Source organism: Dermochelys coriacea, chromosome 12, assembly GCF_009764565.3.
Source record: "Dermochelys coriacea isolate rDerCor1 chromosome 12, rDerCor1.pri.v4, whole genome shotgun sequence".
Classification (NCBI taxonomy): domain Eukaryota; kingdom Metazoa; phylum Chordata; order Testudines; family Dermochelyidae; genus Dermochelys; species Dermochelys coriacea.
The window spans coordinates 37,914,848-37,938,394 of record NC_050079.1 but is presented as its reverse complement, the minus strand read 5'-3'; the positions used below and the strand labels follow the sequence as shown (position 1 = coordinate 37,938,394).

The following is a 23,547-nucleotide window of genomic DNA, read 5'->3' as shown; positions in this document are numbered from 1 at the left end:
TGCTCCAGTGCTCAGTCTGAGTTTACCATTTCTTATCAGTACTTCATCTATGGCTCCATCTAGTGCAATCTCCTTTGCTCCTTTTACCTCCTGGCAGATAGCAAGCAGAGGCGGGAGGGTTGTCTCTATCTCGCCTCCCCTGCAGATCCTGCCCCGATCGTGCCCTGGGGCATAATCCTTCCTGTATTTTACCTTTATTGCTCTGTTTCTCCATGAGCCACTTGCCCCTTTTCTCCCTGTTCCTCAGGATCCTCCCTAGCTGGGTCCTTCCTACCTGTGCATCATATTTGTCTCTCAAGACCATGGGAGTGTGCTGCCCTTTCCCTCTGACTCTGCTTCAGGGCTTGTGCGCTTTGGGCCGAATCCTGCAAAATGCTTAGCACCCTCAATGAATGGGATCTGTGGGGATGCAGAGCAGCTTGCAGCATGATTTATTTTCAGATAGTGGGGGTGCTGTCTTCAGTGAGGCACCTTGCTAAACGAAGGGGTGGGGGGAAAGAGTCTGGATCCAAACAGAAATGATCCTCAGCCAAACATCTGTGCTAATTAACTCGCAGCGGGTCATTCCATGAATCCACAAAGGCCAGATTCCAAACAAGAAGCAACATACTGTTCAGATGTGCCCTTCTCACTGCATGCGAAGGACTTGGCACTGAACTTTACCCACCTTTCCTCCACAGCCAGAATGTGGCCTGGTTACGCAGGTCTCATGCCCCCGGCCTTATCAGCCTTTGTTTAGTCTGGTGTGATCCTTGAAACTGAAGACAAATCCTCGTGTGTATAGCTGCAGGGATGTTAGGTTAGCTTCCATGTCCCGATCCTTAGCTTAGTCAGATACAGTAGCTGCACTTAAAGGAGCAGGTGAGTGTTTGTTTTTAGCATTGTTCTCATGCTTGTGAAGATGGAGGCAATGGCACTTCATGCTGCAGGGCGTGAACTGATTGCTTCAAAGTCAGCAGGTAAAACTCCCCCTTTGTGCAGCATGGCACATCTACTCAGGTGCATTCTGGGGGGGGTTGATTTTCCTCCGAACCATCAGGTCCTAGCCGCTGGTGGCTGGTCTAGATGGACCTCACGTTTGCTCTGGTACAGTAAATTCATCTTAAGCTGCCACAATAATGCAGTTCATGTTGTTGTTTTTCCTGCTTCTCTCCCTCTCTGTAGTTTCTATGGCACGGGGCTCATTGCCGGACATGGCTTCACCAGCCCTGAGCGAACGCCAGGCATCTTCATTCTCTTTGACGATGATCGTTTCGGGTTCATCTGGCTGGAGCTGAAATCCTTCAGCCTCTACAGCAGGATCAAGGTCTCTTTCCAGAATGCCGCAGCGCCGTCCCGAGAGGCCTTCGATGAAATGCTCAAAAACATTCAGTCGATGACTACTTGACAAGCGGCCCCTAGTGGACAGAGGAGGGATTGCGAAGAAAGCTTCTGCTCTCTCCTGCCAAGGACAGAACCCTTGCCTGTGGTACCTCTGAACAAAAGCATGCACTTTTCAATAAGGCCTTTTTGCCAAAATCTACACATCCCTGTTAGAATATAAACAGAATCCCCACACTGCTCCCTGGCAGTACTTTCTATATAGCCTGCGACACAGCTCTGCATAGTGAGAGGGGACCTACACAGGAGGGAAATGAGCATGCTTGTATTTTTAAAAGAATGTATCAGAACAAAATTCCTTTGAGGCCAATGTTGAGGAATGTGTAAATCGATATAGCGGAAGTGTTGTATGCGTGCTGTCTGCTCTAGCCATTGGCACATCCCTGCAGAAGGCAAACCCTTCAGTGAAGTATCATGTTAAATCTTTCCTGCAACCGGCCCAATCTAACAATTTGAAGATTGATCACCCCCCAAAAACCCCACACCTCCACCTGCAAATTTTCTGCCAATTCATTGCGTGGCTCAAAAATGACTAATGTGTGTTTCGCCCCCTCCAGGGCCCTTCCTTATAATGTAGCCTTGATGGAAAAACAGGCCTGAGGTAGCTCTGCCTTTGGTTTGGGAATCAAAGTGGGATTCAACAGTAAGAGAAGGGATTTCCACTGCAAACAGCTCCACAGGTAGCCTCATGCTTCCTCCCAGAGCTCGCTGCCCCCATGGCCCTCTTGGACTCTAGTCTGATTCTGACTAGAGGCCAAGGGGGAATCATGGCTCCCTTTATAGGGCCCCAGTATGGAACTCCAAACAAAACCAGTTCAGATTGGAGGAGAGTCTTCTGTAGTTTTAACTCATTTTAAGTGGCTCTTTTTAAAGACTTTTAAAGTTCTCATTTTAAAGAACTAAAAATCCTCTAAATATGGTGAATTTCTGACTGTCACCTCTGCACACTCGCTGGATGGCAGCCGCTGTGAAATGTGATTTCTGGCTAGGCCAGTGCTTGTGATGTGTTGTTTCCCCCTGGGCAGTGTAAAGGAAGCGGTTAGGAATTCCATGGTGCTGTGGTTCATTCTGGTGCCTCTCAGCAGCTTTACTGACACTTCACTGGGAATGTTTTGTTTATTTTTCAGTGGCCCCTGTAGACTTCTGTCTCTGATGGCTTCCCCTGTCCCCGTACTTCAGGGTTCTTGTATTCTTTCTCCTACCTAACACAGATTTCTCTTCTAGTGACACCCCCTCACTCCTGTCTTGTCCCAAATCACAATCACTGCTGCTATCTCAGGAAGCTTTTGCTCTTAATTTCCCATAGCTACTCTTAACATAGCTATCTGAGCTCTGCTGGAAGGTGCACGTAGGTGGGAAGGAGTCCAGAATTCCAACCACCATCTCCTACTTGGCAGTGTTCTGCTTCAAAAGCAAAGGAGCTGCTTGCCTCGGAGACCTGTTAAAGTGACTGGTAGCTGACAGTAGGTAACTGTGCAGCAGAAGGATTATGGTTCGAGCCCCATATCTCTCATCCACTGATCACAAGTTTTCCAGACGCTTTTGTTCTCATCAGTCTTGGGTAGAAAGAGACGCAGGAATCCGCAACTGAATGAAGGAGTAGAGGTGTAACATATCAAGGGAACTGCCTTCCTTTTCCAGTTTCCTCCATCTCTTTGCCTTGAGCCTGGGATCAGGGGCTGGGAGAACCGCAGCTGTGAGGCAGCTGATGGATAACTCTGTGCATTTTAACATCTCTCCTGCTATTGATCACTTGTCAGCTATTATAGAAGCGATCTCCCCAACAGCTTCTTTTGGGGCAGATTGTGGGAATGGGGATATAAGGAAAGGCTTGACTCCAAGTGAAATTTGTGTCCTCTTTTTCTCAATCCCTTTTGGAGAGGAGGAAGACTGTTAAAGATTGCGTCTTTCAACCCCCATCAGAGCGCCTCCATCTGTGGGACAACTCCTTGTCTTACAAGTTCTCCCCCTTTCCACCTCTGACCCTCCAGACCTCTGTTTGTAAGCAGTAATACATGCGCAGTTGGGTGGGATGGTTTTGTGCTGCTTTTGTGGGAGAGAGTAGCTTATTGGCTGATTTCACTGATAACAGGAAACTTATTCCCTCCTGTTGCAGTTTTGTTGCTGCTTCTCCGATTTCAGCCTTCACATCATTCCCTTCCTGAGCTGCACGTGAACAGTGGTGTCCCTCAGTGGCTCAGAGAGCAGCAGGTTGTGTCACTCATGGAACTAATCCCTGTCATATCAAGTTGCATGAATCTATGTGCATCAGATAAATTCTGGGCACTTCTCCTTCCCTTCCTACCCAGTTGTCTGTAGCATGAACCATACCGAGGTATACATCAGAGTCAGAGGGCCTCTGGAATGTTAGTAGTGTTCGTTTGGATAACCTATACAAACGAGGCAGGCTCAATGTAGCTTGAGGGGCTGTGCCTCTTTCTACCCCTGCGGGAGGGAGAATTAGCTTTTGTCTCACACCATTGCTAAGGCTGTGGAATGCTGGCAGGGTGTTTATTGCTCTGGTCTTTGGTGCGTGGGCACAGGCTAAAACCAGCTTCTCAACCTTAGTTCTGAATTTCCTTTGTGTCCTTCACACCAGACGCTCAGAGCTGCACCTGTGCAAATGCACAAGCAAAAAGAAGCACTGGCTATTGCAGGTGCAATTTTGCAGGCTAATTGGGTGTCTGCAGGTGTGAGTTGTGCGGTAGGCATTTAAGCAGCCATTTTCAGGTCTAATTTCTAAGGCAAAAATGTGTCCATAACTGCCCTAATTTACATATGCAAATCAAAAATCTGGCCCTTAAAGTTTTGACAGACTTTCCTGAATTGTTTCTACAGTAGCACTTAAAAATGAACATGCATTTAATACAATATGGGCACTTGACCTGAGAGACTCGTGACTCCTTTGGAGTTGTTCCATCAATCATGTAAATACAAACATAGACCCTTATATTGACTCGGTAGCTATCTCCGAGTAGAACCAATCCCTTGTGTGTTATGTACCCAGTTGGGAGAATGTGTAAAGATAATGTGTACACCAAGATTTATTAAAATGATGTCATGGGTCGTGATTGCCGCTTAGACTGCCCCGTATTTCTAAGTCTGGCTGCGGAGTTGGGGGGGGGAACCCTGCTTTTGTAATCTGTGGGCCCCAGGACATCATGCAGTGGAAGATGGGGGTTGGGGGGGGGCTTTTCAGAAATATGGTCTTGATGCTTGTGTTAGAGTCCTCTTGTTAGGCTGTCAGCACTTGCCCAGCAGTGTCTGATCTTCAGACTGGCACAATGCCCCCCTTGGAGCGTGTGTCCACATAATATTTTAATGGAAGCTTTTGAGTTCTTCCATGGATGCCCTTTGAACTCGAGATGTGCTTGGCACGATAGCGAGCTCCTCAACCAGTGAGAGGGCTGTGCAGAGACATGCATGTGCTGCAGCACCTTTTCAGAGATTGCTCTGCCCTTTTAGAAGCTCCTTTCATTTATAGGGTGCCCAACTAACTTCAGTGTCAGAACGTACCTGCCGAACTGGCACATCGTGGTTTTTATTCTCTTGCTGGAAAGACAGTGACTGGAATCTGGGCTCATGCCCAAAAAAACCCTTAAATCTTCTGACATTTCAGAAGCGAATTTCCTTTGATTTGGCCCTGTGTGAATGGAAAGTTGGCAGAGGTCTGAAGCCATGGAAATTGGTACTTCACCTCTGGGGAGCAGTGGCATCCCATGTTACAGTCTGTATAGGGGCCTTTGGACCAAGGTGTACCCATGTTTTTCAGGGAAAGGTAGAATAAAGAAAAGCTGCCATGAAGAGTTTGACACAACAGCTTTCAGAGTCAGGCTGCAGAAGGGCAGAGAGAGAGGAGGGGCACTTTGTTAGTGAAAGCTATACAAAAAAAATCAGCAGGTTCAGTGGTGCAGTCTCATTGGTGCAGTGGTAATTTTAAGCGGTGTCTTGCCAGTCATGGAGGGGTCTGGCCATAGACATAGTGGCTACTCCCATGAGAGCGTGCACAAGTAATTGTGTCAGAGGTCTAGTCTGGCTGTACTAATTCCTGCAGGCAGTAATGTGTCCTGGAGGATGAGATTTTATATCCTGTACCCTGCCAGCTTCCTGAGTCCTACTGGCAACATAGCCAGTGACTAATCAAGTTTTTTTTTCCCCTCTGGAGAATGCCACTTACTGCAGATGGGGCCCAGCGAGACCCTCTGCTTGTGTGAAAGCTGAGTGTGGGAAACCACAACAGAACATGGCTGTTGCACCTGGCAGACTAAGTTTCTCTCATGAGAGCTTTATGCAGCAGGGTTCCACCCCCCACAACTTTCAGCAGAGGCAGGTGACATCTGGGTTGGTAAAACTGACGTGTGACCAGTGGCGTAGTCCTGGGGAAATGCAGTTTACCCCCCTTCTCGTTTGGGGAATATGGAGTTTAGTTTAGGTTATTTACCCACTTTTTTTTACCGTACGCCACTGTGTGTAACGATGCATCCAGCGCCAATGTACAGCAGTTTGTAATGCTGATGCATTTGAGGATAGACCTCAATACAGAGCTACTGTAGCGCTCTTCAGAATGAGAACTGACCCCACAGAGCCCTCCCTTTTGTAATGCTGCACTTCCTGTCCACCTGAAAGGGAATGCCACTGATGAGGCCGGGGTGGCTGAGTGATGGAGGTGTTTGTATCACTGTGAAATCGTAAAGCTGTGGATAGGGTTGATCCCTGACAACGGTTTTTATAACAATTGGAAAACAGCGTCACTCCTGGTAGGGGAAGCCTCTCGCTAGGCATCATCTCCCGAGTGTTACGGTGCTTGCGTCATAGCAAAGCAGTGCTGATGCTTGTGCTAGACCAGTCACTTGCAGACGGAATATGGTCTGTTGTGCCCTTGAAAACTGGGGGGTGAAACTCCTGTTTAAAAGTATTTAAATGATGGCATGACCACTCTGTACTGTAGATCAGCATGAAAAACTTACTGGTCTCTCCACCTGAACTGATCACTGGCAGTGAGGGGATAGTCTTACTCCAGGCTCTTCCCCCTGTTCAGTAGGCCCCTTGCTTTTAGTCCAGGTCAAGATAATATTTTACCCTGCATTAACAGGACTCTGCACTAGTCTAGTCCCTCCAAGCCAATGATCTCCAAGTATTTTACCAAAAACTAAGGGCTGCTGCTGCAAGCCCTCTGTGCTTATGTGGGGACTGATCCAAAGCCCATTGGAGTCAATGGAAAGACTTCCATTGACATCAGTGGGTTTTGGCTCATGCCCAGAATGCTTGCAGGATTGGGCCCTCTCTGAGTGGCTCCAAATGCCTCCGCCAACCCTCTGCTTCACCTGTGGGGAGCTTGTATAAAAGCAGGGTCAGCTTTTGTGGCTGGTAGCACAAGAGAACTTCTCAGAGGCGTCTGAATCTGCGGCAGGGGAAGTAAGCGTGTTCCGTGTTCGTACAGTGCCTAGCACGGTGGGGTCCTGCTCCATGACTGGGGCTCCTAGATACTGTGGTAATACCAATAATCACCTGTGCTACAGTGGCATAGTGAAATCTGGAGTGCGGAAGCATGTGGTTGTGGGAAGGGTTTTCTCTAATTAGCAGTGTTGCATAGCATAAGTGCATTTCAAGTGTGTGGAATCCTGTCACTTGGTATCGGGAGGTTGATGGGCCCGTCTTGTGGGTTAGTTGAAGAATTGTCATTGCGTGGGGGGTGGTACCATGTTTCCAGGGTCTGTGTTCCTCTGGGGTGAAGGCACTTGTCTTTGGGAGGGGTCTGCGTGTCTGAGCTGGCCCAAGATGAGGAACCGTGTGGTGGAGTTTGCATCTTCTAGGGTGCGACAGAGTTCCCACCTTTTTGGGGGCATCTCCGTTTCCCAGTGTTCATGCACTGTCCTGTGAGTGGTGCTTGAGGGGAAACACCTGTTAGAGGACGCTGAGATGGAGACTTAAGGCACCCTGTGTCTCTTCTGTAACAATGGAAAGCCTTTGGGGAAAGTGCCCAGTACGCGGACAGGAAATAGACTCCGGCTGGTCAGTCTGTTGGTCTAGGAATGCTCTGCTGGCAATAGCGCCGAGGAATACATAAACCAAACCCCTGCAGTCTGCACTGCAACGTAACCTAGCAGCTACCGGATAAACCCTGGTTCAGCATCCTCTAACAGGTATTTCCATGGAAGCACACTCAGGATAGTGCATGAACATTAGGAATCAGAGATGCCCATGAAGCAGCTGGAAACTGTCACACTCTTGGAGACTTTCCTGAATGTGGGTTTATTTCTAGCTCAATATCACATCCAGCAAACTTCATAGAACCTGTAACAAGTAAGATGTCCATGTGTTGGGCTGGAATTTTTTTTAGCTGTAAATTGCTGTGACCCGACAGGACTCTGCACTGGTACAGAAGATTTTTGGCAGGCCAGATAGACGTGTAAAGTTCTGTTTACTTAGGGAGAATGCAAATGTGTAGCTTTGGGTATCCACTTTCCCCTCCAGTTGCTGTCTGTTCTGAACAGTGTGGCTGCAGCAATTCTGGCACGAGGTATTAAGGGAAGAGATGCAGCTCCTTAGGAAATGATAGGGGAAAGGAGGTAACTTTTATAGAAGACTTGCTGTGGAGAAGTAAACAGCTGGAGAAAAATGAAACGGGCTCAATTTTTACTTTACTGGATGACTCTTTTAATTTAAGTAGCATTTTTTTATTTAAAACTAATCACTGATCATAATGCAAGTGCTGGCTTCATGTGTTGAAATGGGGCTGTTTGATCTCAGATTGCTAGCTTAGAAGATAATATATTATTTTGTGTGTATAGACGGCTACTCACATGGCCAAACTTCTTTCATTCTGTCCAGCTGCCACAGGATTGCATGTTGGTATTTGTGGTCCAGGGCAGACAAGCAGTGGAACGTACAAGATACTTGAGATCAGTTTGTGGAGTGGAAGAATGAGGTAACTTATGTAAATGTGAGTGCAACTGATTTTTGTGTGTGTGCTAAATTAAAATGTGTAATTACGTATGGGGTTTTTTGTTTGGGTTGCACTCTAATTTTCAATCTTGACAAAAAAGTACTTAAATTAGGTGTTCATTTGCTTTATCAAAGCAATATGCTCTTTGTTGGTTGATTTTTTTTTCTCCCCCCCTTCCTTCCCCGAAATAGTTTTTTCCCTTATTCCTGTGTGTATCCTTCATTAACAATTTCATATGGCACAGACTACAGTCTCCACCTGGCCTTTCAGATTGAGGTTCATATCTGGTGTCAATACCATTGTCATCTTAAGTATTTGTAAAGTGCTATGTGCATCCTATGACACGATATAAGTAATACACCAGCTATCTGCCTTCTACAAATGGTAGCAGAGAGAGGAAAGGTGAACTTTCTTTCTGAAATGCTGCTTGAGCCTCCCTTTCTGGCACTTAAACCTCTTATGCTACGAACATTAACATGAAAAATCAGAACTGTAGTTTAAACAATGCACCTGTCCCAGTTTGTGTCCTTTGGTGGGGGCGGAGGGGGATTTTGTGCCTCTGCTTGTATATGATTTGGGGAGGAAAGGGATTGTTCTGCAAAAGACAGCAGTGATTTTGCAGCGCTTGCCCACTGCATCCCAAGTATCGGGTAGAAAGTTGTGTGAACAAAGTGTGTGTGTGTGTGTGTGTGTGTGAGACTTTTACACCTATCATGATTACCCAAGGAGCCTTTTCCAATTTAAAATAATAAAAACAAAAATTTTGTGAACTGTCTTGTCTGTTTTTTCCACAGAAATGTGGCTGTTGCACATTCAGCACATTTTAATGGTCTGAAAGTTGTTACCCCAACGTGTGAATTTCCCTTGGGCTCAGATGAGGGATGAAGGAGTTGATGCAAGGAGATCCGTAAAATTTGTTTAGTGCCTAAACTTTCAGGAGTGACTACTGATTTTGTGGGTGCCTAGTTTGAGACACCTTTTTAAAGGCACCTGATTTTCAGAGGATAGGTTATCAGTGCTTTGAATGGGGCCTGATTTTCAAAAGGTGCCTTAAAGCATCCAAAACTCTTGAAAATGTAAGTCTACAGTATGTATTTTGGTTTGGAATTAAAATTTGCTCTTTAGAAAGAGTTTCAAAATGGTAAGACTTATAGGAGTGTAAACATGGACCTCTGTCTTGTTAAGGGAATACTGTGGGGGCTGTAGCACTACAATATAAAGGTTAAGAATAGCATACTATTGAACTGCTGACTTTTTTCCCTAACTGCTCTAAAATCCACATGCGTACTCAAATTTATGTTGAAATTTGCTTTGCCTCACTGGGGGTTATGGTGGGATTTCTGGTTCAAATTTGGGCTCATTTGAGTGAAGAGTACCAAGTTACCATCCCCTTACTATTGCACAACATCAACCTTTTACCATTCTGATGTCTTTTTGCACCTACTGGGGTACAAACAAGGCTTCAGATCATTGCCACACTGATAACATCCACTCAGGTTTGATCTCAGCTGGTTTCCAGACCCTACCGTTCTTTTGGAGAAGCAACATTTTCAAAGTTATTCAGGACAAAAGTTGAATCTCCAGTGGGGCTCAGGTTAAGCTGACGTGTGAATCATTTGCTCGTCTTCAGCAGGACAGGAGCTCTGCCGCAAGCCAGAATGTTGGCAGGTAGCTTGAGGTCAGAGTAAAAGGGTGACTTAAGATGCCAGGCTGTGGCCCTTGAACCTGAGCGACGCTCACATACAGTTCAAGTCCTGCCTAGGGCAGCTTTCTGAGCACATGTTATGCACACAGGTTACACTCTGCAGGGCCTTCTTTGGGGAGATTTGCCACAAGAGCAAAGCTTCTGGTTTAACGGACGATCCTTCAAAGCACTCTAGCATAGCTAATAGTGATGCAACTCTGGGGTCATTTGATCCAGGGGTTCCTCAGCTACAGGGTGCCCAATAAGGAACTGTGTTTAATTTTCAAAGGGCTCTAAAATCCATGTGCACAGGGGAAATTGTCTTGAAAACTGGTATGCAACAACAAGGGCAGGACAGAGTTTGTGGCAGAAATGTCAGGTCATTTGGTCAAGGGGTAACTTCAATCCAGTCGCCCAACAATGAGTTGCTCATTACATTTTCTGATATTTAAACTATTTTTGGTGTAGAGCTATGGAAAATCTGTGCCTCTGGCCCCCATGAAATTGTCATGAACTGCCCCTACAATCTCCTACTGATTGACCAGTTTGGAAGTATTTCAAATTATGGCACTCTAAGAAGTTTAGCACCTCTGTTTGGACAGTTCTCCTCTGAAAACTGTTGTTTTCTCATAGGCCTTGGTGACTGACTCTCTGATTAGTGTATTCACATGGTATCTTAGAGAAACAAGCACTGCCCTTGAATAGAAGGGCCATGAGTTCAGATTCTCTCCTCTAGAGTTGTGCCTTTCTCTTGGTGTCTGGGGCCACCATGGAAGTCCCTCGGTAACGGTGAATGGTGTACACTCCCAATGCCATCCCCCACATCCTGTCCTGGGCAGTGCTGTTCTGGATATTTAGCCAGGATGAGTCCTGGCCATGATCAATCTGTACTCTACCCCGAAATGTTTTCTGAATGGTTGCAAAGTCTAGGCTGCAATGTGACTCCTGCTCTCCCAGCCCCAGAAAGTATAATAAACCCCAAGGGGGGGGTGGGACAAAGTTCCATCGATGTGAATTGCTGAAAGGAGACACTTCTCACATGGGCTAGTGTAGATATTCCAGATTTCATCAAGCGGTTCTTTAAGCTTAATTGACCTCCTTCTAGAGAGACCCCCTCAGTGAGTAATAGAAGTAAGTGGTGGTATCTCCCAAACACCAGCCACCTGTGACACCAAAATGAGCCATTCCTTGCTGTGCCCCTTCCTTCTCCTTCCTTGCCACGAGGAACAGATTAGTGATGTTGACATTTAAATGCTCCTCACTAGACATCTGATTTGCTGCTACTTTGAGAGGAAGGACCAGCTCACACTGCTCAGAGGTTGGGGATGGTGCTGGGTGAGCTACAGACAGAGAGACACGCACAGCCTGTGCCAGCTGCCCAAGAATAGAGAATATGGCTTTGGTCCAGGCATGAACTTCCAGAACAGACAGGTTCCTTTGGTCAGACCTGGCAACCCCTCAAGGTCCCTTCCAGGCCTACATTTCTGTGACGTTGGGTTTTTTTCTGTCTGTCAAAGGTATAAAAGCTCTTGGAGATGTGATTTATTACTGGCTGTTATCATGAAAGAAAAAGGCCCTTCACGTGTACAGTTGTAAATGTAGTAACCATAAGGAGGGACCAAAGGGTTCAGCTTTTTCTGTGAGAAGGTGATTGCTATCAACACAAAAGCGTTCCACATTGGCTTAGTGGCTGCTTTTACTGTTTGTTTCCTCCTAAAGCATTAGACCTCTATAGGCAGCCAACTGCGTTGTTTTGTTTGGGATGGTTCTTTCTGTTTGTCTCATCTTTGTCATGCAAATTCTTCGTTGCTTTCTGAAGCCCACAATTCAAGAAGGATGTTGATTGATTGGAGAGGGTTCAAAGACGAGCTACTAGAATTAAAGGATTAGAAAACGTGCCTTCTAGTGATAACCTAAAATTGTTGAGCTCATTGGGCCTCACAAAGAGAAGAGTAAGGGATGATTTGATCAGTCTTTAAGTATCAGCATGGTGAACAAGTATTTAATAATGGGGTCTTCAATCTAGCAGAGAAAGATCTAACACCATCCAATGGCTGGAAATTGAAGTGAGACACGTTCAGACTGGAAATGAGGTGTAATTTTTTCCTGGTGAGGATAATTAATCATTGGAAGGATTTACCAAGGGTTGTGGTGGATTCTCCATCATTGACCATTTTTAAATAAAGATGGGATGTGTTTTCTAAAAGATCTGCTCTGGGAATTGTTTTGGGGACATTCTCTGGCCTGTTCTACACAGGGGGTCAGGGTGGATGATCAGAATGGTCCCTTCTGGCCTTGGGATCTATGAACTCCGAGCCTGGACCTCTTCTTCATGAAGAAGGCCCAGAGGTGTCAGCTGGAGCAGCTGAGTAAGGCTGGCAGGAGTGGGGCTCTTTTGTCTTATGAATACACCATTTATAAGTCCCAGTGCGAGCTACCTAGGGTGACCAGATGTCCCAATTTTATAGGGACAGTCCTGATTTTTGGGTCTTTCTCACATAGGCACCTATTACGCCCCCCACCTCCTGTCCCAATTTTTGACACTTGCTATCGGGTTAGCCTAGAGCTAACCAGAATTCTGGCCATGATGAGTGATGCAGGTACCTAGGGCAGACACAGACAGCAGCAGCATTTCCTCTCCCAGAGATTTTTACCGGAACAAGACTCAAAATGGGGAATTTGTTCCTGCTCTGAGGCATGACACGTCTTCTCCGACCTGTTTTAAGGGCCGTGGGGAGGTTTCGTCCATGGAGTGCAAAAAGCCCCCTAGGTTTTGCAGTAAGTTGGTTCTGGATGTAAGCGCAGCCGATCTGGGCTGTGAAAGCACCAGAATCCACAAGAGCAGGTTAGAAAATGGGGGGAGCATTTAAAAAAAACTCCATGAAAATGACAGTAAAGTCTGAGGATTCGCTGCCCCTCAGGAGATGATGCACACTGAGCTGTTCCCCTCCTGGGTTTCAATGACTTCCACGAGGGTTCGTGAAGAGCTTTAAAGACAAGGAATCGAGGTCCGTGAACTTCATGTTTTTTCATTGCTCTGCCCCTAGGGTTGTTAGTGCCTTTCCTCTGCATTAGCAATGGGGGAAGAAAAGCCACGTGTAGCCTGAAGGATGCTTTCAACCCAGAGACATACAAGCCCAAGCAAAGCTCTTGACTCAGCTCCTGAGACACAGCGTTCCCTGGAAGCAAACTAGACCTAGTGGAAAAGGTGGAGAGGCTGGCAGAGTGGAAGCAGAAGAAGGGGCATCTGAAAGAGAACTGCCTCGGTTACGTGTCGTCATCCTGTTTGCAACTTGCGCTCAACTTCTCCTTGGAGATACAGGTGGAAACAGGTTGCAGTTCCCAGGTTCAGCTGTGCGTTGAAAAGGATCTCATTCCTTGAGGAATGAAAAGGCAATTGTGTGTGAACCTGGTTGTGAAAATGAGGCACAGTTAGTGCTGTCTGTAATCAAAAACAGTGCAAACAGGTGTGGTACGAGTTCTCCCTACACCACCCAGCCCCAATTCTCAGAACTCTGTCATTCCAGCCTGGGGCTCCCCACACAGCTCTGCTGATGTCTTATCCCTGCTAATCCAGTCACGGGCCCTCCATGCAGCTCTGCTGATACGCTGCCGTTCTAACCTGTAAGACCGTCCCCCAGCTACTGCAGACGTGTCCCTCCCCTACAACTTTGTCAATGCACCGTAATCCTGACTAATGGCTCCCTTAAACAGATGTGCTTTTGCACTTCAACCCTGACCTGCAGTATTGCATTCGTTGGGAGTCTGTCCCTTTTCTAAGCATGACCAAGAATCCCTCTCTATAACAGAATCAGGCCTTAGGGCTGCGTGTTCTCACCGCTCAGAAAATCCCCATAAATCTGCTTCTACCTTTGTACAGCAGAATCCTGCTTATCCAATGTAACTGGGACCCCGGGCCAGATTGGATAATCAAAAATTCAGATAATCTGGAGAATGGGCCATCTAGCGGTCACAGATCATTCCCTTCTGGCCCTGTGTGCTGTTTGTTCAGATAATGGAGGGGTCAGATAAATGGGGTTCTACCAGAGGTGCCGGAATGGGGGTTAGGGGAGAGAAGGGGCCATGGCCTCCTAAGACCTCCTACTTTTTATGGGCCGTAAGGGCAAGCAACAAGGGGGAGGGGGCGGAGAGGAGCAAACTGGGGGAGAGTCGCAGGTGGGAGAGGCAGCACGTGAGGGGGGGCAGGGGCAAAGGGGCGGTGTGAGGGTGAGGCCATGGGGGTGGTGCAGCACAGGGGACATGGCCACGGTTCACGTGCCTGTGGGCCCCCCCCACGTTTAGGGTGCTTCCACTGCTCTTGGGTTCTACCAGGGGTACTGGAACAATTTTTAGGGTGGGGGTGCTGATGATGGAAACCATGTATTTGTTTGTTATTAGTACTTCAAGCCAAGGGTGCAGCAGTGTCCCTAGTTTCAGCATCACTGGGTTCTACTGTATTTGGTTTTCATGGGCTTTTTGGTTTGCCTCAGGGACAAAATAATATGAAATATGATCTTCCCAGGGTATTTCCACCATGCATGGACTAAAGTACAATGAGAAAATCAGATCTTGTGGCATTTCAACCCAATAATTAACTCTCTGAGGCTGGGGTAGTCAATTATTTTTTGTCAAGGCCCAAATTTATTGGTCAAGGTATACTCAAAGTCCAGACTCCAGAGAAAATAATGATTAAAAAAACAATAAGTAAATAAGATTTTTGGGGTCCATTCAAAAGCATCTGGGTGGTCTGGACTTGGCCCTCAGGCTGCCTATTGACTAGCATTAAAAAGCCAGTTGAAAAACATAAATGTAAATTATAAGATAAAAAGCCCTTTGTTCTCTGGCCTGCCAATGGCTCTACTAGGGCGTGAGGACCAACTGCCTTTTTGTTCCACTTGTGTAAATCCAGAGTGACTTCATTGATGTTAATGTAGTTGGTTCAAATTTAATCCTGTGTAACAGAGTAAGAATTTGGCCTTGGAAGGCTTCCAGAGGCAGCTGTTGCAATAATTGTTCAGATAAACCAGCAGGGGGCGCTCTGAGATCAGCACAGCCAGCTCCCTGCTCACAGCAATAACCTCCAGGTTCTTTGTGGGGACGGGTAGACGGGGATCTTGAGTTGGCTTCTGAGCCCAAGTTGACCCAGGTGGCAGCTGTGCTGTTCCCCAGGCTACTCCAGTCTGTCTCAAAGCCCTGATCTGAATGTCATTCCAGAATCAACCCTGACAAAGACCGATATCCTCAACAACTGGCTTTTGCAGACTCCCCGTGCTCCAGCTGCAACAACAGGTGCTCCAAGACTGAGGCCCACAGCATGAATTCAGTGCTTCTGGGAGCATAGCATGCTGGTCTTGTGCAGGAAGCCGTGCCACAGGGACCTAGAGCTTTCCGCCAACGAGAGAGCGCACTACTTGTGATGAGGCTTATGAGACAATACAGTAAGGACTCTGCCAGTGCCTGTGTATTGAGCGTGTTGCTTATTAGATCATTAGCTAACGTGTTACAAAACACTAGATCGCAATAAGTGTCTGAGCATGCAGCATGTAAACTAAATATTTCTAGGAGCCTAAGCAGACTCCAACAGAGCAGGATGCTCAAGCTGCGCCTTCTCCCCAACCAACCTGCCTCCTGACCGATAACGAATCAAGGTTTTGGCAGGCTTGGGGCAAAATCTGGAACTGATCCCCCCCCCCTCCAAAAATATTACCTTGGAGACGAGTTTAAGAACGCTCACAAGTAGCATGAAAGGTTTCAGAGTAGCAGCCGTGTTAGTCTGTATTCGCAAAAAGAAAAGGAGGACTTGTGGCACCTTGGAGACTAACAAATTTATTAGAGCATAAGTTTTCGTGAGCTACAGCTCACTTCATCGAATGCAGTGAGCTGTAGCTCACGAAAGCTTATGCTCTAATAAATTTGTTAGTCTCTAAGGTGCCACAAGTACTCCTTTTCTTTTTGCAAGTAGCATGAAACTAAGGGTGAAAACCACTGAAGGCAGGCCCTGTGGGTGGGTGTCTTTTGGAGAACAAGCCCTCCCCACACTCCACCCCACGCTGAAGGGAGGCCCTGTGGGTGGCTTCTGTCCCATGGGGCTGGGCCCCAAAATTCTTCAATAAATTTTGTTTTGTTTTACTATCATTGAACTTGGGCGCTGTGTGCAATACAGGAGTGGTGGGCTAAGGTAAAACTGGTAAACTGCGGGACACTGCTCCTTTGGGAACAAGAGGATGTGGGATTTCTGTGCGTATCCAGTTATCAGGAGTTGGACACCACAGGGGGATTCTTTTTGAAGGGACTTGAGAGCTGGGGTGCATCTATTGTCAAGCTGCAAGGCAGGGATGGCATAGCCCAGAGGAGAGTGTTTAAAGAGGTGGATGGGCTGGTTGAATTAGGGAGCTAACAACCAGCTGGTACAGGCCAGCCTCCCTCATGTTGAAGGCAGGTGGTAACAAGGTGACTCACACTTCTGGGTATTCCAAGAAGTGTCATACCTGGGTTAGTGTTTGGGTTTAGTACACAGGCCAGTTACTGGGGTGGATATTTTTTTTTAATGCCATGGGTGGGTGGTAGACGCCACTTCTTGGGCAATTCCATTTTACAGTTTTCCATTTCACGGCTAGAAAATGAGTGTCAGACTCTGAGCAGCAGGATGGAATTACAGGATTATAGACACAGGCTTAATCTAATCTTTCCTGCATGCGCAATATATTTATTATTGCACTCCTAAAATACAGAGAACACTGTGTGGTAGAGACTTTAAGCAAGACGAATGCACCTAGGGCTGTACGCTGAATTGCTTCATCGCCATTTCTATTGGCTTATAAGCATCAAAACCCATACTGGTAAATCAAAAGAGAAGCTGTGGAATCTGCCTGTAGCTCTCTCTACAAACTGCCAATGTAGAGGATTCAGAAAATGGGGCAGGTTGAGCACTGCTGTACATACCTTTTGCAGACTTGGTCTTAATGTTTACCAATTTGAAGGAGAAATGATATAATCAAATGTATCCAGCTGCATAGAGAGAGCAAACTGACTAAACCAGAATAGCTTGCACAAGAGTAAAACTGAACAAACGTCATGCTATGTTCAATACTTTAAATGGACATTGGAAGGTAATTTAGCTCTAAAATGTAGCTGATATAAGAGCTCTTACAAAATCCAATTACCAAAAATGTTTCCATGAAATGTTTTTTGGTGGTTTAAATTTCCCCACGTGTGCTTGCAACCCAAACGTTACACTGAGCTATTAGACCATCAGATCCAGAAAGTGAAACTGACATCTATTTTTAGTGTCCAAGATGAATGCAGTAGGAAGAGTAGTGCCCCACCCCCAGTATCAATGGGGGAACAGTAAATTAGATATTTATTTATATAGTGCTCCATAGGCATGCATCCTGCTTATTTTTTTTAAGACAACTTTGTAATCTACACAAAAAAGTAGTTGTTTCAATAAAAATCTGATCATCTCAGGTATTAATGATGGGTAAGAAACTTTAGTTCTCTGCTTTTTAAGCAGCCAGCCATCCCTTAATTAAAATAGTGAACATTTAGAAAAATGTTTACTACGCAGGGAAGAAGAAATTCTAGGGACTACATTTGCGATCCACTGATGAACAAGTTGTCAGGTTGAACTCTCAGAATGCTTCTCTAAACACAGGGACCAACTAGCAAAGCCTGGTTTTGTTTGGAAAAGCAAGAAGCACTTTTCTGAGCAGAATCTGCTAAAGGAGTTCTTAATAAAATAAATAAAGCTCAGAACAACCTGTTTCTAGTTCTCCGGTGCCAATGGCCTTTGCTTATCTCACTTTAAAAGCTACAGCAAGGTGTACTGAATTACAGAAAAGAGGAGGGAGTGCTGGCATGTTGATCTTACTTCACCTGAATCTAGATTTTCAATAAGCCGGTGAAGCTAAACTCTATAACTGAGCAGTGTAAGGCCTGTAACACTGCAGCATAGGCCCCAACCAGTGAGACGGGGACGCGGGTGTGGATAAAGCTACAGCAGGGAGCAGAGTGGGGAGACCAGTATTTGTAATCAGCGTGGGTCTGATGCCGGGGCAGAAAGGGGAGGGAAGCAGGGACCTCCTGTAGTGCTGCAGGGCAGTAGGGGAACCCCTGGGGCATAGCAAGGCAGGGCTGAGATGGGGATGGGGGAGCCCTTGAGGTGCTGCAGAGCTGGGATGGGGGGAGTCCCTGGTGTGCTGAGATGGGGATGGGGGGAGCCCTGGGGCAAGGCAGGGCTGAGATAGGGGGAGCCTGTGGGGTGAAAGTGGGGAGAGCCTTGGGGCAAGGAAGGGCTGAGATGGGGTTGGGGGAGCCTGTGGGGCATTGTGGGGCTGAGATGAGGGTGGGGGGAGCCCTGGGGCAAGGCGGGGCTGAGATAGGGGGAGCCTGTGGGGTGAAAGTGGGGAGAGCCTTGGGGCAAGGAAGGGCTGAGATGGGGTTGGGGGAGCCTGTGGGGCATTGTGGGGCTGAGATGTGGGTGGGGGGCGCCCTGGGGCAAGGCGGGGCTGAGACCGGGGGAGCCTGTGGGGTGAAAGTGGGGAGAGCCTTGGGGCAAGGAAGGGCTGAGATGGGGTTGGAGGAGCCTGTGGGGCATTGTGGGGCTGAGATGCGGGTGGGGGGAGCCCTGGGGCACGGGGGGGCTGAGACAGGGGGAGCCTGTGGGGTGAAAGTGGGGAGAGCCTTGGGGCAAGGAAGGGCTGAGATGGGGTTGGGGGAGCCTGTGGGGCATTGTGGGGCTGAGATGAGGGTGGGGGGAGCCCTGGGGCAAGGCGGGGCTGAGATAGGGGGAGCCTGTGGGGTGAAAGTGGGGAGAGCCTTGGGGCAAGGAAGGGCTGAGATGGGGTTGGGGGAGCCTGTGGGGCATTGTGGGGCTGAGATGAGGGTGGGGGGAGCCCTGGGGCAAGGCGGGGCTGAGACAGGGGGAGCCTGTGGGGTGAAAGTGGGGAGAGCCTTGGGGCAAGGAAGGGCTGAGATGGGGTTGGGGGAGCCTGTGGGGCATTGTGGGGCTGAGATGAGGGTGGGGGGAGCCCTGGGGCAAGGCGGGGCTGAGACAGGGGGAGCCTGTGGGGTGAAAGTGGGGAGAGCCTTGGGGCAAGGAAGGGCTGAGATGGGGTTGGGGGAGCCTGTGGGGCATTGTGGGGCTGAGAGGAGGGTGGGGGGAGCCCTGGGGCAAGGCGGGGCTGAGATAGGGGGAGCCTGTGGGGTGAAAGTGGGGAGAGCCTTGGGGCAAGGAAGGGCTGAGATGGGGTTGGGGGAGCCTGTGGGGCATTGTGGGGCTGAGATGAGGGTGGGGGGCGCCCTGGGGCAAGGCGGGGCTGAGACAGGGGGAGCCTGTGGGGTGAAAGTGGGGAGAGCCTTGGGGCAAGGAAGGGCTGAGATGGGGTTGGGGGAGCCTGTGGGGCATTGTGGGGCTGAGATGAGGGTGGGGGGAGCCCTGGGGCAAGGCGGGGCTGAGACAGGGGGAGCCTGTGGGGTGAAAGTGGGGAGAGCCTTGGGGCAAGGAAGGGCTGAGATGGGGTTGGGGGAGCCTGTGGGGCATTGTGGGGCTGAGATGAGGGTGGGGGGAGCCCTGGGGCAAGGCGGGGCTGAGATAGGGGGAGCCTGTGGGGTGAAAGTGGGGAGAGCCTTGGGGCAAGGAAGGGCTGAGATGGGGTTGGGGGAGCCTGTGGGGCATTGTGGGGCTGAGATGAGGGTGGGGGGAGCCCTGGGGCAAGGCGGGGCTGAGACAGGGGGAGCCTGTGGGGTGAAAGTGGGGAGAGCCTTGGGGCAAGGAAGGGCTGAGATGGGGTTGGGGGAGCCTGTGGGGCATTGTGGGGCTGAGATGAGGGTGGGGGGAGCCCTGGGGCAAGGCGGGGCTGAGATAGGGGGAGCCTGTGGGGTGAAAGTGGGGAGAGCCTTGGGGCAAGGAAGGGCTGAGATGGGGTTGGGGGAGCCTGTGGGGCATTGTGGGGCTGAGATGAGGGTGGGGGGAGCCCTGGGGCAAGGCGGGGCTGAGACAGGGGGAGCCTGTGGGGTGAAAGTGGGGAGAGCCTTGGGGCAAGGAAGGGCTGAGATGGGGTGGGGGGAGCCTGTGGGGCATTGTGGGGCTGAGATGAGGGTGGGGGGAGCCCTGGGGCAAGGCAGGGCTGAGATAGGGGGAGCCTGTGGGGTGAAAGTGGGGAGAGCCTTGGGGCAAGGAAGGGCTGAGATGGGGTTGGGGGAGCCTGTGGGGCATTGTGGGGCTGAGATGAGGGTGGGGGAGCCCTGGGGCAAGGCGGGGCTGAGATAGGGGGAGCCTGTGGGGTGAAAGTGGGGAGAGCCTTGGGGCAAGGAAGGGCTGAGATGGGGTTGGGGGAGCCTGTGGGGCATTGTGGGGCTGAGATGAGGGTGGGGGGAGCCCTGGGGCAAGGCGGGGCTGAGACAGGGGGAGCCTGTGGGGTGAAAGTGGGGAGAGCCTTGGGGCAAGGAAGGGCTGAGATGGGGTTGGGGGAGCCTGTGGGGCTGAGATGAGGGTGGGGGGAGCCCTGGGGCAAGGCGGGGCTGAGATGGGGTCGGGAGAGCCTGTGGGGCTGAGATGGGGGGAGCCCTAGGGTGAGACAGGGCTGATATCGGCGGGGGGGGGAGCCCGTGGGGCACTGTGGGGCTGAGAGGGGGGTGTGGAGAGCCCTGGAGTGAGGCAGGGCTCAGATGGGGTGGGGGGAGCCTTGTGGGGCTGAGAGGAGGGTGGGGGGAGCCCGTGGGGCGGAGCTGGGGTGGGGGTGGGGCACCCTGCGCGGGGGGGGGGGGGAGCAGGGAGCCCCGAGCGAACAGCTCCCGCCTGGCGGGGGGCAGACGAGGGAAGCCGAAGCCCCGCCCCTCATGGGGAAGCCCCGCCTCCATCTGAGCGCGCCCTCCTCCGCCCCGCCCATCTCACGTGGCGGCTGATTCGCTGCCCGCGGCCCCAGGCTCGGAGGCTGCGCGGTGCTGGCGCTGCGAGCGGCGCGCGGAGGCCGGGCCTAGGTGGATGCACGGGTGAGCGAGCGAGGGGCGCAGGGACCTCGGGGGCGTTGTGCACGGGGGGGGGTCCTGTGCACGGGGGGAAGCTGGGGAGCTCTGTGCACGGCGGGGAGTCCGGGGCGCTGTGCACGGGGGGTCCTGTGCACGGGGGGGAAGCTGGGGGCGCTGTGCACGGGGGGGTCCTGTGCACGGGGGGGAAGCTGGGGGCGCTGTGCACGGGGGGGGGTCCTGTGCACGGGGGGGAAGCTGGGGGCGCTGTGCACGGGGGGGGTCCTGTGCACGGGGGGGAAGCTGGGGGCGCTGTGCACGGGGGGCCGCTGTGCACGGGGGGGAAGCTGGGGGCGCTGTGCACGGGGGGGGTCCTGTGCATGGGGGGGAAGCTGGGGGGCGGTAGCAGGGTGTGGGGAGGATTTTCAAGGGTCTCCCCCCCCGGGCAGGCGCCTTGGACGCCGGTGTCGAGCTGTGCGCCGGGCCCCGGCAGCGGGAGCCCTTTGCACGGTGCCGGTGGCCGTGTGGTGGCTCCCCGGTGACTGCATCATGCCGCCGGGAGGTGATGGGCAGGCGACCCGGGGAATCTGGGCAGGGTGATTGCGGGGTGGTTGGACGCTTGTGCACCCTCATCCCCGCGGGGCAGACCGAAGCATGTCCCGGGGGCAGGTGGGGGTGTGGCCCCCTTGTCCCTGCTCTGGAATGGCTTGCACGGAGTTGGGGGGGCAGGGCCAGCTTGCAGTTGGAACCAGAGGCGTGTGTAGCCTCCAGTCCCTTGGGTTGGGGAGAGCGGGGCACTGGGTGCAGGTGATGTGCCCTGTAGTTGTCTAGGCAAACTTTAGGAAAGCAAAAAGAAAAGGAGTACTTGTGGCACCTTAGAGACTAACAAATTTATTAGAGCGTAAGCTTTCGTGAGCTACAGCTCACTTCATCGGATGCATTTGGTGGAAAAAACAGAGGAGAGATTTATATACACACACACAGAGAACATGAAACAATGGGTTTATCATACACACTGTAAGGAGAGTGATCACTTAAGATAAGCCATCACCAGCAGCGGGGGGGGAAAGGAGGAAAACCTTTCATGGTGACAAGCAAGGTAGGCTAATTCCAGCAGTTAACAAGAATATCAGAGGAACAGTGGGGGGTGGGGTGGGAGGGAGAAATACCATGGGGAAATAGTTTTACTTTGTGTAATGACTCATCCATTCCCAGTCTCTATTCAAGCCTAAGTTAATTGTATCCAGTTTGCAAATTAATTCCAATTCAGCAGTCTCTCGTTGGAGTCTGTTTTTGAAGCTTTTTTGTTGAAGTATAGCCACTCTTAGGTCTGTGATCGAGTGACCAGAGAGATTGAAGTGTTCTCCAACTGGTTTTTGAATGTTATAATTCTTGACGTCTGATTTGTGTCCATTCATTCTTTTGCGTAGAGACTGTCCAGTTTGGCCAATGTACATGGCAGAGGGGCATTGCTGGCACATGATGGCATATATCACATTGGTAGATGCGCAGGTGAACGAGCCTCTGATAGTGTGGCTGATGTGATTAGGCCCTATGATGGTATCCCCTGAATAGATATGTGGACAGAGTTGGCAACGGGCTTTGTTGCAAGGATAGGTTCCTGGGTTAGTGGTTCTGTTGTGTGGTGTGTGCTTGCTGGTGAGTATTTGCTTCAGATTGGGGGGCTGTCTGTAAGCAAGGACTGGTCTGTCTCCCAAGATCTGAGAGAGCGATGGCTCGTCCTTCAGGATAGGTTGTAGATCCTTGATGATGCGTTGGAGAGGTTTTAGTTGGGGGCTGAAGGTGATGGCTAGTGGCGTTCTGTTGTTTTCTTTGTTGGGCCTGTCCTGTAGTAGGTGACTTCTGGGTACTCTTCTGGCTCTGTCAATCTGTTTCTTCACTTCAGCAGGTGGGTATTGTAGTTGTAGGAATGCATGATAGAGATCTTGTAGGTGTTTGTCTCTGTCTGAGGGGTTGGAGCAAATGCGGTTATATCGTAGCGCTTGGCTGTAGACAATGGATCGAGTGGTATGATCTGGATGAAAGCTAGAGGCATGTAGGTAGGAATAGCGGTCAGTAGGTTTCCGATATAGGGTGGTATTTATGTGACCATCGCTTATTAGCACCGTAGTGTCCAGGAAGTGGATCTCTTGTGTGGACTGGTCCAGGCTGAGGTTGATGGTGGGATGGAAACTGTTGAAATCATGGTGGAATTCCTCAAGAGCTTCTTTTCCATGGGTCCAGATGATGAAGATGTCATCAATGTAGCGCAAGTAGAGTAGGGGCATTAGGGGACGAGAGCTGAGGAAGCGTTGTTCTAAGTCAGCCATAAAAATGTTGGCATACTGTGGGGCCATGCGGGTACCCATCGCAGTGCCGCTGATTTGAAGGTATACATTGTCACCAAATGTGAAATAGTTATGGGTCAGGACAAAGTCACAAAGTTCTGCCACTAGGTTAGCCGTGACAGTATCGGGGATACTGTTCCTGACGGCTTGTAGTCCATCTTTGTGTGGAATGTTGGTCATACCACTCGATCCATTGTCTACAGCCAAGCGCTACGATATAACCG

The 23,547-nt window shown here is 50.0% G+C and overlaps 2 protein-coding genes across 8 annotated transcripts in view; both read left to right on the top strand.

Annotated features, from left to right (window-relative positions):
- Positions 1 to 9,098, top strand: part of FBXO31 (F-box protein 31) — a 46,730-nt gene extending 37,632 nt beyond the window's left edge. For all 4 annotated transcript variants that reach the window (XM_043494883.1, XM_043494884.1, XM_038368328.2 and 1 more), the window contains one exon: positions 1,165 to 9,098. In XM_043494883.1, the coding sequence (XP_043350818.1) occupies positions 1,165 to 1,387 (223 nt within the window). In that variant the 3' untranslated portion in view covers positions 1,388 to 9,098. The remainder of the gene's footprint in view (positions 1 to 1,164) is intronic.
- Positions 9,099 to 20,888: 11,790 nt separating this feature from the next.
- The window catches only part of KIAA0513 (KIAA0513 ortholog), a 92,606-nt gene continuing 89,947 nt past the window's right edge, over positions 20,889 to 23,547 (top strand). The window contains exon 1 of one of the 4 annotated variants that reach the window (XM_038368253.2): positions 20,889 to 21,002. The gene's annotated coding sequence lies outside the window, so the exon portion shown is untranslated. The remainder of the gene's footprint in view (positions 21,003 to 23,547) is intronic. The other 3 variants (XM_043494886.1, XM_043494888.1, XM_038368252.2) reach the window with 3 other exon arrangements.